A 12,961-nucleotide genomic window follows, 5' to 3' on the forward strand; every position below is an offset into this window, starting at 1 on the left:
ACATATGTACATATTTAATTGTGTCCTACATCACACATGCTCCACGTAAATACGTACGTCACATGTGTTACATAATCAACGGCATGATAAACCTAAACATCTCAAGTTCCGTACACCAAATAATTGGCAAATCTCATCATCGTTTCGTTCTTCGCATTAGTTTAACACTTTGATTTGTAGTGGTGTGATTTTAATTCCCCATTCCGACAAACAACACACTTGAACCTTCCACTGGCAACATGTGAGCTTTTTGTTAATATCAACTCGATTAAATCTACACATGCTTGCATTTTACATAAATACAACGAGAATTGAGCAACTTTAATCAGTCCACACCTTCGCACACACCTTCCAATTTGCCAACTTGTTGCTACATACTCTTCGCAAAATGAAGACATTGTTCGGAATTTTTGCCACTTTTGCAGCCCTGGCTGCAGTATCAGGTAAAAATACAACTAAAAACGTAGGTAGCGATATATGAATCAGGATTATATTTTACATTAATATGAATTTTTTAATATAGCGTACGTTATTTCCGGTGGCAGCAAAACGGTTGATCCCGTCGAATTTGTGGGAATTTCAGGCTCCAAAATTTACCTGAGAGCTCAAAGCGAGAGTGTAAGTATATCAATTTTGTTGTAATTAGATCCATTCACGCGGTCTTTACTAATTCGTAACTCGTAAAAGGTCGTAAAATCCGTAACTTGGGAAAAAATAATTTTACAAAGTTTTACTAAATGCGGAAAAAAGCACACGATTGGACAAACTTTGCAAAGCTTTGTTAACTAATTTCCATCAGAAATGTGTGTAGAATTTTGTGATTTAACAGAATTTACGGATTTTATGCATAATATTGAGGCTAAAGTGAATTGCCTTATTTTACATAATCTGGAAATCATGGCACTGAAAATTTCTTAATAAAATTTACAGGGAGTGGATTTTCCCCAATATGTCGACTTCTGTCAAAGGAACGGTTTAAGAACTGCGAGCATTTTATCCGCCGCGGAACACGAAGTGGTCCGCGCATACATCAATGCAAATAATTGTAAGGGGAAAAAAACATTTGGGGGTATTCATTATAAGTTAGCAATGCTAGCAAAAAAGAAGTTCGAAAAAAAATTGCCTTAAAAATTAATCCTTGAATTTGCACATTGTCAAAATTGTTATTGTTAGTTAGCATTTTTTTAAAAATTAAGTTCCGACGCGAAAACAATGGAGAGATGAGGCTGGTCCAGTAGTGTGCAAATCTTTACCCGATTTTTATCGCAACCCGACCCGTACCCGATCGGGTTGGGCTTTATCGGGTTTGTTCCTAAACTGACTCACACATTATATGTAAATTAATCAGGACAAACATTTTATAAACTCTACTCGATAGGGCTACGGACGAGTCGAGTTTACCCGGGTTGACCCGCAATCCGAATCACCTCAAAATAAATATTTCGAACTCGTAATGAATACCTTCATTGAAACAAATTGAAATTGAAAGTATTCAAAAATTTAGTAAAAAAATACCTTTTTCTTTTCACCTAGTCCGAAATATGTGGATCGGAGCCTGGGACATAAACCACGAAGGGAATTACACCTGGATAGAGACGGCAAGAGAGCTGGAGTACTCGGACTGGGGGCGCGACGTTGTTGGCAAAACCCGACCCAGTTACAATTGCGCTTTTATCGGATCGAGATCCAACGGGGCTAAATTCTACGACTCGCCCTGCACTTCCTGGTTTGTGCCGCTTTGTGAGGCGAAGTTAGTGGTGTAAAATGCAATAAGGAACAATTTTTGTGGCACGAATTATATTCATATCTCACTTCAAAATGTTGAAAATAAATATTTGTTCATTATTCACTTTTCATTTATTGGTACATATTTATTTTACTTTACGTTTTTAAAGCAGACCCTTTATGCACGGTGTCATTAATTATTTTGCACTTGTGTAAGTCAAGATCTGCAATATTTCATGTGGACGGATGTTCAACTTTACTCAATAACTTTGAACCTGACTTTCACAGATGAAGTAATTCTTTTCATCCTGCTGCTTGTTACTGGACCAGAATAAAGTACAAAATCTGGACTTTAGCATGTAACCTGGTGAATAAATCCAGCAAACAAAATTACGTAATACATACATACATAAGTAAGTAAGTAGTGATGAGTAGCCATTCATTCACGTCCAAAGCTTGGCATGCTTGACACGAACGAATAAAAAAGTATGGAGCCATTTATTTATGTACCAGTACTGCCGGTATTGAATAGTGTACATATGTACAGGGTGGTTTAAATGTTACGCTGTAATGGTAAATTTTCAAAAGGGAGAAATTCCTAAATAAAATTTTGTACAATTTGTACTTTTTAAATTAAATAAAAATTCTACATTTTAAGCATTTTGTGATTTGGGTTCCATCAGTTTTGTTACGTATTAATTAAAGGCTCAAGCCCAAAGTTGTAACTTTAGGGATTTTTCCGTTGCAAAATTTTCTCGAAATTTAAACAACCCTAAATGCATCCTGTTAAAACTACTAATGTAAAGCCGTCGTCATAGCCCAACTTAAATACGGATAAGTATTCAACTCTATGCTTCAAGCAATTACTAAATATGCTTGGAAATGTGATAACGCAACACTGGACTGGATCACACATACATAAATACCAAAGTCGGCTCATACACCGAGTTTACTCTTACATATCTGCATTCTTCATGTCCTACTCACTGTTTAAGCTGAATGAATTGATAAGAGAATTATGTATTTACTAGTAGTGAATGAGAATAAATTCGTATGCATGCTACCATAGCCATACAGACTAGATAAAATAAACCCCAGCTCACTTAATTAATTGCACTTTGCATTGATGACGCTTTTCATATTCACTTTATTTCTTGCTCAAGTGGAACGATCAACATATGGCACGATTTATTTGGTGAGCATATTTTTCCCATTCGGGAGCTTAAAAATTTAGTAAAAATCGGTGTCAAATAATTTTAAAATAATTTTTTAACAATAGTAAATTTGTAGCACAAAATGACGACTACAGCGGGCAAATCAAAAACTTACGGTGACTTTGAAGTCATCCCACCAGCAATTGGTAAAGGTTCTTTTGGGAAAGTCTGGAAAGTGATGAACAAAACGGACAAATGTCACTACGCTTTGAAACAAATTTGTATCGGGAAAGTCCTACCACATTATAATCTTTCTTCGCTATTTGAAGAAGTTCGAGTTCTCCAAGCAATTAATCATCCAAACATTGTGCGATATCATACAAGTTGGTTGGAAGGCCCGAATAAAACAGAAATTAAGGACAGAACGCTAAAATTGTCGAAAGATATGAGCTCCACAGGGCTGCAAAGCGATTTTTTCTTTATCCAAATGGAACTTTGCGAAGCGACTTTGAAAATGGTTGTCGACAATGGCGCGGTTAATTTAGGCATTCCTGCCCTGTTGGTCCAGATATCTGAAGCACTCGATGTAATCCATAATAAAAATATTGTTCACCGTGACTTAAAACTGGACAACATATTTATTTCCCAAAACTTGTGGAAAATTGGGGATTTTGGGTTGGCAAGATTATTGAACAATGAAGTTGGAGGCCAAGATGAATCCGTGATATCGAAGAAAGGGTGTCTAAAGTATACTAGTCCAGATGTCGGTTGTAGCAAAAAGTCGGATGTTTACTCACTAGGCGTAGTATTTCTGGAAGTGCTTTACACAGTTGTGTCAAAGCAATATGGTACATTTGATATGGAACATTATGAGGAAATCATAGTCAAAGTGGAGGCAAAGTTTAGACCAGAATGTGAAATTATTTCGGAGATGCTTGTGGCTGATAAAAATACAAGGATATCTTCAGCGGTTTTGAAGACCAAGATAAGTGAACTGTACGGCTTTCAAGAGGGTGGAATTATAAGTCAGGTTGGAAATTATTACTTTACGAATTTGTGGTAAGTAATTATAACCTTCATGTAGCCAATTACAGAGTCCCGGCCCTTCCAAGTTGACAACTGATCGGACACAGAGCAAGATAGGGTCAACAACCGGACGAACTGGTAATTCCTAAACACTCACTTAAGTTTTCCCCATTCTGACACTAATAGACGACCTTTCAGTTTTTGTAGACATTGAGAGCTTGGTCACATTATTTATCCAAGATATGGATATTCTGAACCGAACGAATTACACTGAACTTTGTGAAGCCCTTTGTCTTCAGTACATTGACTATGCCCAACACGTTAAAGCCTTGGTCAACGAAAATATTAATATTGCAAACTTTCTTGAGACGATACTCAACCTCTGGGTGGGTCAATCAGGAGAAGCAGCCACCATTGGGACTTTGTGCGAGGTATTAAAGACGCGTCAACTTCCGAAGTTGGCTGGTAAGGATTAACTTAAATTTATTTGAGCTGTCAATTGTGGTGTTAACTAACGATTATAACCGTTAAATTTTACCTTGATTTTAGAAAACTTATTACAAAAGTTTCAGCCGAGCTATCTTATTAAAGCACGAGTTACACCATCCCGGTCTATCTTTTCTCCAGTTCGTTTTGGGGAATACAAACCATCGGTGAACTTTGTCGGACGGAAGGCAGAACTTGCAGAACTCGCAAGGCTGATGAAATCTAAGAAATTGGTCGTAGTCACTGGACTGCGTGGTGTTGGAAAAACCGAATTTTGTCGAAAATAGGTTGCCAAGTTTTGTAAACGAGAGAAGGGAAACTGCCTCTGGTTTCATGGGCAAAATGATGCTACAATACTAAACTCGCTGGCTCAATTAGCTTCCCAGCTGGATATCGCAATTACACAAAAAAATGCAGGCTTATTAACCTACGTTCGCCCGCTGTTTCGGAACTTGGCTATAGTTTCCGAGAAGACGCTAATTGTCATCGACAATGTGGACAATTCCGCCCAAAGTCAACTGGTTTTCAAGTTTATAAACGATTTAAGAAATTTGAAAATCCCCTTTGTTTCCATTAGCATTCTTATCACATCGTTTGACGACATTACGCCGCAAAAATTATCCGGAGAGCTTTTCAAGCTTAACTCAATGAGCTTGGAAGACGCCACAAAACTAGTTAGACAAAATTTGGGTGTAAAAACTAGCGAAAACGATGACACCCAATTGTTGTGCGAGTTTCAAAATTTCCCGCTTCATCTACAACATGCCGTGCATTACATAAAGAGCAAGAGCTACGAGCTCTGTGGCGGCTTCAACGTTAGCGATTACCTATAACTATATCGCCGAAATCCTGTTCCAATGGACACCTGGGATATCAATATTGAAGAAATTAGAAGTGATCCAGATAATGGGGAGCTTGCCATCAAACTACTTGTACTAATTTCATGCTTAGACCCAGTAGGTGTGAAGGACGAACTGCTATTCATCTTGCTGAATGAGGCAGAAGCAGCTGGAGATTCCTGTAATTTTGAAGAGCTCGGATATCAAGTAATTTACGATGCCATTACCGTAATAGGGAAGGAAGTGACATCAGTTGAATATTTCGAATCTACCGCTAAGGCAAAGAGAGCACTGGACCTGCTGCACAGATATTCTCTGGTTACCTCCACAGATTCTGTAATATCGATGCACCGATTGGTACAGGAGGATGTACGCCGAAAAGTCATGAACGAAGAAATTTATTATGGGTATTAATTACACATAATCCTCTGTCAATAAAAAATATGCCTGACCATAAAATTTACACGTTATTATAGAGTCCCTCCACATCAATCCGACCAAGACTATAACGTAGACCACCTCAGCAGCCTACGAAAAATGGGAGCCTATCTCGCCAGAACGACACTAGTTCAAGGTTCCCTTAAAGTAACGCCAGAATTGATGCACTTTTACTACACGTATGAATATGGAAATGAGGAGAAAACAATTGAAAAAGAGTTAAAACCATTGCCACTTTACATTTGCTGCACGGCGTTGGATATCTGCGCAAAAATGCCGACCCTGATAACCCAATTATCTTCCGCAATTCAATTATTGGTACCAGTAGTGAGAAAACATTGGAAATTAAGTCAAAGATTATCACTGCTCTAAAAGACCCTACCTACTTTGCCGAATTTGTTCGAGGACTGAAGCTAACCTATGGGGCGTATCAAATAATTGTGACGGATAAATATCCAGATGTCCTCAATTTTGTGGTGATAGGCTTCCTGTTAGCCATCTGTCTGTTTCATTCGGGAAACGTTAAGGAGGCTACAGAGCTAAGGGCGGAGGTCTTAAAGTGCATTAATTCCGTTTTCAGCAAACATGATGAAAACTTCCTTACGAACAAGAAGTGGAGCCTATGGTCGTTCCAAGATATTTTGAACTGGCGCCGGAACCAGGCAGGTGCCCTTGCTATTTTGCAACAACAATATCCGGAGACAGAGAGTCTAGAACACAATTTGGGCTTGTGTCTCTTAGCGATGGGTAGATTTGCAGAGGCTAAGATTATGTTGAAAGCAAAGTGGAAAGCAAAGTGGAAAGGGGACAATTTGGAGGGTGGTGACTTAAATATCTCCACTCTAAATAGCAAGAGACTTTTGTTCTACTGCATAACACAAATTCCCCAGCAGCGAGAACTTGGGATTAAGAAGTTGGAAGAAATCACGTCACAGTACGAGTCGCTTGACGGGGAAATGGATAATAATTTTCTGCAGGGGACGAGAAAGGTGTTGGAAGTGGTGAAGAAAAACCAGTTTACCCCAATTAGTCCGGGTAGTACAGATGGATTCGGGGGGATGGGGTCGATCAAAGATAAATTGTATTGTCCGCAATGCAACATCCTTTGAATCAAATAACGGAATGCGTTAAATTTAGCCAGATATCATTCTCCAGATATTGAATTGGACTGTTCTTAGATTGAAAGAAAAGTATACTTTATGTCGGAATATTTCGATTGCTACCTGGCATTTATGTATGATCAAGAGCTAAATATGTATAAAAAATTGTTACAAAAATACTAAGTAAAATTAATACACTTAGAATACACTAAATATATGAAATATTGACATCTCTATTTAAATAATTTCTGAAATTAGAAACAGAGTGAGCAATATCGTTAAATTTTACATAGCAATATCGTTAAATTTCGGCTTCTCGGTATGTAGGTGGTCAGCTTTCTGGCATGTAATGTAATGTCGTGCACGATGATTGTGCTGGAAATGATGATATGAATTGATCCACTGAATAAAATAAAAGATGGGACAAATTATGTCTCCCTATCAATTATTTATTAAATAATCCGGAAAATTTAGTTATACATAGTCAAGCATAAATATTGAAGGCCAAATAAATATGTACAAACTACATACTGAAACCGAGGCTGACATGAGTATTGCAGTCCAATAGATTTAATTTATGTTAAAATCTAACCGCTCTTATATAAAAGTCAGAAAATTAAATTCCATAATTCATTAGGTTTTATAATCCCACAAAATCTTAGCCTTTACATAATTTTGTAGTATGAATTTTAAGAAGAAATTATTAACAATGTAGGATCATACCATTATGACATTCTAATTGATGTAGCTGGAGATAAAACTTTAGCTGTAGAATTATTTTAGAGATTGATAAAACTGGATCCCAATAAAAAATTAACTAGCATTTAATAAAATTCGAATTTGATATTCTCAAGCGATTCGGTTAATAAATCGAATTAATGCAATCAATATTTTAAATATTTATAAATATTCATAAATATTTAAAACTCGAATACGTATCCCTTTTCTGATAGTCAAACCCCTAAGATACATACATATTTATATATATGGCAAATTGAAAATGCAATAGATATTCACTCTAAATAAAGTTGTGCAGAAACTTATCCAAGGTTAAATAAAATACGGGATTCAGTAATAATTAATCCCACCTTATATAAAATGTTACGCAATCGTTGTGTAAATTTTACTTAATTTTTATGTTATCCTTGATCGTACTCAACCATGAGAAACTTGTGTACAACTTTATTTGGAGTGCTCGTGTCTGCCAATCATATTTATAAACTTCTTGTATACGTGCTTATAAATATTATTTATCAATATTGCTTTTCTTTATTTCACCAAGCTTAATTAACATAGGAAAAAGCAATAATATTAGTCTTTAGTAAGCCTGAAACCCTTAATAGACCTTTCGTGCGTACATGGGACCCCATCCATCCACAGGAAATTACGTCTGCAATTTAGAATTATTATTTGTTGCGTTGCAGAAGTACTGCGGAGTGGATGTAAGAACATATTTCATTAAGGCTAAACATTTACATAAATCAAGTAATAAACTGGGCTTCGGAAATTAAGCAAGAACATCATTAACCTTTTGAGACTGTGCTAAACTAACATTTCAGCTTGAACATGGACAGCATTTGGCCAGTTATTGACACTTACGGGAAAGCATTCTCACACATGTGGCGATTTCCTGTTAGTTTTAATCCATCCGAAAAACGGGTAACACTCCTCCCCCGGAACAATTACCGGTATTGGGTGTGGAAGGCACTTGGGTATCTACTACCCTTCTACCTTTTTACCGGGATTACCACACTTGTTTGGGTAAATCAGACGAAATACAGGCATCCAATCAAAATCGAGCAAATCGTGATCTGTTGTTTAACCGTGGTTACCATGACAATAGTGACGTCCGGCTGGTTTGGGGTAATACTGTGGGGTAATGTGTACTCTAATATGATGAACGAGCTGAATGATGATTTCGACGAGCTGGTGCAACGTGAGGACATTTATTTTTATGTAGTTTTCTTAACAATTTTTAAAGCGATATTTTAATTCGATATAAAATTGTATAGACTTTTCCATACAACTTCTTGCATAAGATTTATTGCATAAATTCCGCTTAATGTACGATAATTTTTACGATAAAGTGTAACGTTACCGATTGCCTGTGCAATTTGTGGCAAATTTCACGTATTGGTGCAATGTTATGCTAAGCTTGCGTACAGAATTAATAATTATTAATTATGTAATAAGCGTATTATGCAAAAGTGGTTTGTGCCTTTTCAAATTTAACCTATTATTCGTATTTTAGAATGTGCTCCACCCAGTTTAAAGAAATCCAGCTCCACAATTACAAACGTGCTCCAAGTCGTCATGATTCTCTATGCCGCTTGTCCCTTGTTCGTCATCCCGTTCTTTCTCTATTTGAACTTTCACCCACCCAACCTTTTATCAATTTTGGTTACGTCATCTTTGGAAATTCAAATTTTCCCGGGTCCGGTACAATGGATCATATTCGCGCTGAGATTTATCCCTAACGCCATCATAACTCTGGATGGTTCTCGAATGCTGGCATTCTTTCATTTCCGGATTTCCAACATTTCCGGATTCTCAACCCTCATCATTGCTTCCACATTTCAAACCCAACTTTTACAAATTATCGAAAATTCTACAAATTTTACAAAACTACACATCTCCCTCGAATTTTATGACAGATTACGGATAAATTTTCAACACGGGAGAATTATGATGATGAATATCTTTGCCTTGTTTTTCTTTGGGCTATTCCTCTTCGGAACTAGTTTAGCATTTTGTAGGGTAAAGTTACATGGAAAATTTCCTTGGCAATTTTCCATCTTAGCGCCGACCTTTTTCGGAATGACGTGTGCCGTGGGGGACGTCGCTATTCCGATCCTTATTAATTGTGCGAAGGTTCCGGTGGAGTGGTTAAAGCGGGTGAAAATAGTTGTGGGTGGGTGGTCCGGACCAAGGAGGGCGTGGGGGAAGAGGATAGTGAAATCGAGACAAACCCAATGGGTCGTTCTGGGCGTGGGCGACGTAAAGTTGTACGGGATTACGAGTCAGACAAAATCAGCGACATTGTTTCTTATTATTGATTACACGATTACGTTACTACTGTCAATTAATGTGTAGGATAATTAATTAAACTATAAATTATGGGCGGGGTCGTCAATTGTTTGCATCTTTAGCAATATATGTAAAAACCGTTTACAGTGTTAGCAAAATTTTTTGGCTTGAAAAATTCTTTGCATACTCTTTCATCTCCAGGATTACAGATACATGTTGTGGAATGTATGTTTCAAATAAGTTTATAATAAATAAGAAATGTATAACAAATACGATGGACATCGCATGGCCATGGAAAGATCAATTCCTTCGAATGGACGTTTACTTACCATTAGAATACAATACTACATAATGCGTTATTTATGGACCTATACTTGGACTACTCCAATTAGGAAACCCCGGCTTGCTAGGAATTTACATCAAAAATGCAACAATACAGGGTCAACGCAGAGGCGTTCCTTGGTTTGGGACGGCCTGGAGCACATATTTAGTCCGGCCTTTTCAAAAACGGTGTAAAATATCTAGTCATTGCGACATTGTATGAATCTAGCTTCAAAGTGTCTCGTAAAATTAAGTGCCATCTAGCCCTCTATATCCATCTTTCAAACCGCGGAATAAATTTTACATGAAATAATTTTGGATTTGTTGTTGGAAATGTTGGGAATGTTGGAGAGATTTTTCAAATGTTTTTGACATTCTCAAAAGTGGGTGCGATACATTTGGTCCCTATAAGCCTACTGTCCTTGTTGCAGATTGTGCTAAATCAATTACTAAAGGATTTGAAGAGTCGTTTGGAAAAGAGTTTGTCCGTGTATACTGTTTTTTTTCATGTTATGAAAAATGTTAGAGCTAAGCTACTTTATTTTAAAAATGCAACCCATAAAAATCAGATTTTGAGTGATATACGATGTATGCAATTAGCCGACTCAAAAGAGGAGTTTGAAATTTGCAAAAAGCTTTTTGTGAGCAAGTAGAAACAGGTAGATGAAGTTCGACAATTTGTGGACTACTTCAAATCAGAATATCTCGATCAGAGGGATGGATGAGGGGTTGGCTCCTGGATGCCCTTCAACCAACAATGGTCTCGAGTCAATTAACTCTGTAATTAAAGAGGAAGGCACTTACAGGGAACGAGTTCCGTTAAGGCAATATTTTGGGTGTATTTTGAAACTTCTTCAAAATTGGTCTCGAGATAGAAATCCTGAAAATCCGGGCAGTAAATGTTTTCAAATCACACCATCAATTTCAAATCTGTTGATTTCAAATTCATATACTTGGGCACGGGAGCATACAGGACTTCGGTTCCAAAACCTGAATGAAACTTCAATTCAGTTTATTTCACCAGTCGGAAATCAATCTATTCGAAGAGAAGAAATTGACAGAATCCTTGGTTTAATCAAAAGACTGTCCTGGAAAAAATTCGAGTCATACTTTTCAAGCAAATCAGCATTCTGGATTATCAATTTCCAATTGCCTGACTGGATTTCTTCCACTTGTTCTTGTCCCACATTCAAAAAAGAGTATATTTGTAAGCATATTGTTGGAATTTGCATAATTAAAAAGACAATGGTTGTGCCGGATAACCTTAAAACTAATGGCATTGGGAGCAAACCCAAGCGCGGTAGAAAAAAGTTCGTTGGGAAGGCTTTGGTTGTTGACTAAATACAAATGCCTTCTTATTTATTGTACAATTTTAATTAATGATATGATGTCGATTATTTCGATTTGAATTAAGAAAATTAAATTATTTTGTTGGAAATTTTAATGAAAATTGTTGTAAAATAAATCAATTGGTTGCACATTGCATGATTGACGAATCAATTAATTTTGGTTGGAATAAACAATATTTTCGTAGGATGGTATACAATAAATCCAAATAATGTTGGGCTCATTTTAATTTCTTTATCACTGATTGTAACTATAATTTGTTAGGCAAGTAACAATAAGTAAGTCACAATATGTAAGTTACAATTTTTTGTAATAATTCCAATGTCTGGGTCCCTTAGAATCAAAAACGGTACCGAGGGAGACCCATAGTTTAACGTTTACAGGAGTACGTATGACTAACCAGAATATGATGCATTAATTCTGGCACCATACCACATAAGTAAGATGTTATGGTCGTAGTGCGGGAGGAAGAATTCATTGATTCAAATGTCGAAACAAGATGCAGAGTCTGACATTACATTAGATTAAGATATGTCCAAATTTTCAAGAAGAAAGTGTTCAAATCTAACACTCAATTGTATAAGAGAATCACTCAAAACCACAAAAGATTTTACACCCGTCGAGGAAAGAGAATGGCGAAAACCAGTGTCCCTCGAAAAACGACAATTACCTTCGTCTTGCACAATGACCACAAATTTTCAGGGCGACTAGTACTCCTCCAGAATCAAAAAATATTTTCCACTAGCCTATAAGCCCGTCTTAAAGACGGTCCACATCAAATTTTAAAACAACACAACAAAATCATTCGATGAAACCCCCACATAACTGCGGCGATGTACCAATTACAACACAACCAAATTAGAATTTGAGAGTAAAACAGCATCTACATATATTAAAACATCGAAAAGGCTGATCCGTTAAACTTTCCAGGACATTCCTTCATTCAGACTGATTTCAGCTTACGAATTTTTGTAACTTTGCTAAGGAATTTTTTCAACGTTGCTAAGGCATTTTTTAACTTTGCTAAAGAATTTGTTTAAGTTTGCTAAGGAAATTTTTTAATTTCGCTAAAGAATTTGTTTGGAAGTAATTTAATGTCTCTCCAAAACAATGGGAATTACCCTCCGAATATTTAAGAAGTGACCTAAATGGAAAGCAACCTCTTAATCCTCTAAATTTTCCCTCCCGTTAAATGGAAGTAGCCTCTCATTTTGCATATCATAAATCTGTGAAAATTTCTTATCAGTGATGAGTCTTATTACCAGTGTCCGGTTGATTATGTTCTTAAAAACCCTAAATCTTTATGAAAAATTTGTATTAGATTTATCAGACGACATGGTTGTTGTAATACAGATATATTTATTCCGAGCTTTCGATACTCATGATTTATTTCACCAAAAACCAGGATTCTTCAATCACTAACGGCTACGGCCGGTGTTTCTGGGTTCGGCCGTAACTCAACAAACTTATTTTTTTAATTATTTTTAATTGTTGGGTA

At 36.6% G+C, this 12,961-nt stretch overlaps 2 protein-coding genes across 2 annotated transcripts; both read left to right on the top strand.

Moving 5' to 3' along the window:
• The first annotated feature begins 235 nt into the window (after positions 1 to 235).
• Positions 236 to 1,849, top strand: LOC110860967. The gene is made up of 4 exons (XM_022110088.2): positions 236 to 443; positions 524 to 618; positions 931 to 1,045; positions 1,534 to 1,849. Exons 1-4 carry the CDS (start codon positions 389 to 391, stop codon positions 1,761 to 1,763), a joined length of 495 nt encoding a protein of 164 aa, XP_021965780.1. The 5' UTR covers positions 236 to 388; the 3' UTR covers positions 1,764 to 1,849.
• A 1,012-nt stretch (positions 1,850 to 2,861) lies between these two features.
• On the top strand, positions 2,862 to 7,216 carry LOC118439466 (eIF-2-alpha kinase GCN2-like). Its single transcript, XM_035860788.1, has 6 exons — positions 2,862 to 2,920; positions 3,016 to 3,909; positions 3,974 to 4,043; positions 4,104 to 4,370; positions 4,455 to 5,637; positions 5,707 to 7,216. The coding sequence occupies exons 2-5, from the start codon at positions 3,022 to 3,024 to the stop codon at positions 4,676 to 4,678; spliced, it is 1,449 nt and encodes a 482-aa protein (XP_035716681.1). The 5' UTR covers positions 2,862 to 2,920; positions 3,016 to 3,021; the 3' UTR covers positions 4,679 to 5,637; positions 5,707 to 7,216.
• Positions 7,217 to 12,961: the final 5,745 nt, after the last annotated feature.

This window comes from Folsomia candida, unplaced genomic scaffold (genome assembly GCF_002217175.1).
Source record: "Folsomia candida strain VU population unplaced genomic scaffold, ASM221717v1 Fcan01_Sc036, whole genome shotgun sequence".
In the NCBI taxonomy this organism is placed as follows: domain Eukaryota; kingdom Metazoa; phylum Arthropoda; class Collembola; order Entomobryomorpha; family Isotomidae; genus Folsomia; species Folsomia candida.

What these genes read in the sequence shown, in the direction of transcription:
- LOC118439466 (XM_035860788.1), top strand. Translation starts at nt 3,022, where the DNA reads ATGACGACTACAGCGGGCAAATCAAAAACTTACGGTGACTTTGAAGTC. An exon ending in GTCAACAACCGGACGAACTG is followed by an intron (nt 4,044 to 4,103) that starts GTAATTCCTAAA and finishes ACGACCTTTCAG; the next exon opens with TTTTTGTAGACATTGAGAGC. An exon ending in TCAACTTCCGAAGTTGGCTG is followed by an intron (nt 4,371 to 4,454) that starts GTAAGGATTAAC and finishes CCTTGATTTTAG; the next exon opens with AAAACTTATTACAAAAGTTT.
- LOC110860967 (XM_022110088.2), top strand. Translation starts at nt 389, where the DNA reads ATGAAGACATTGTTCGGAATTTTTGCCACTTTTGCAGCCCTGGCTGCA. An exon ending in AGCCCTGGCTGCAGTATCAG is followed by an intron (nt 444 to 523) that starts GTAAAAATACAA and finishes TTTTTAATATAG; the next exon opens with CGTACGTTATTTCCGGTGGC. An exon ending in ATACATCAATGCAAATAATT is followed by an intron (nt 1,046 to 1,533) that starts GTAAGGGGAAAA and finishes CTTTTCACCTAG; the next exon opens with TCCGAAATATGTGGATCGGA.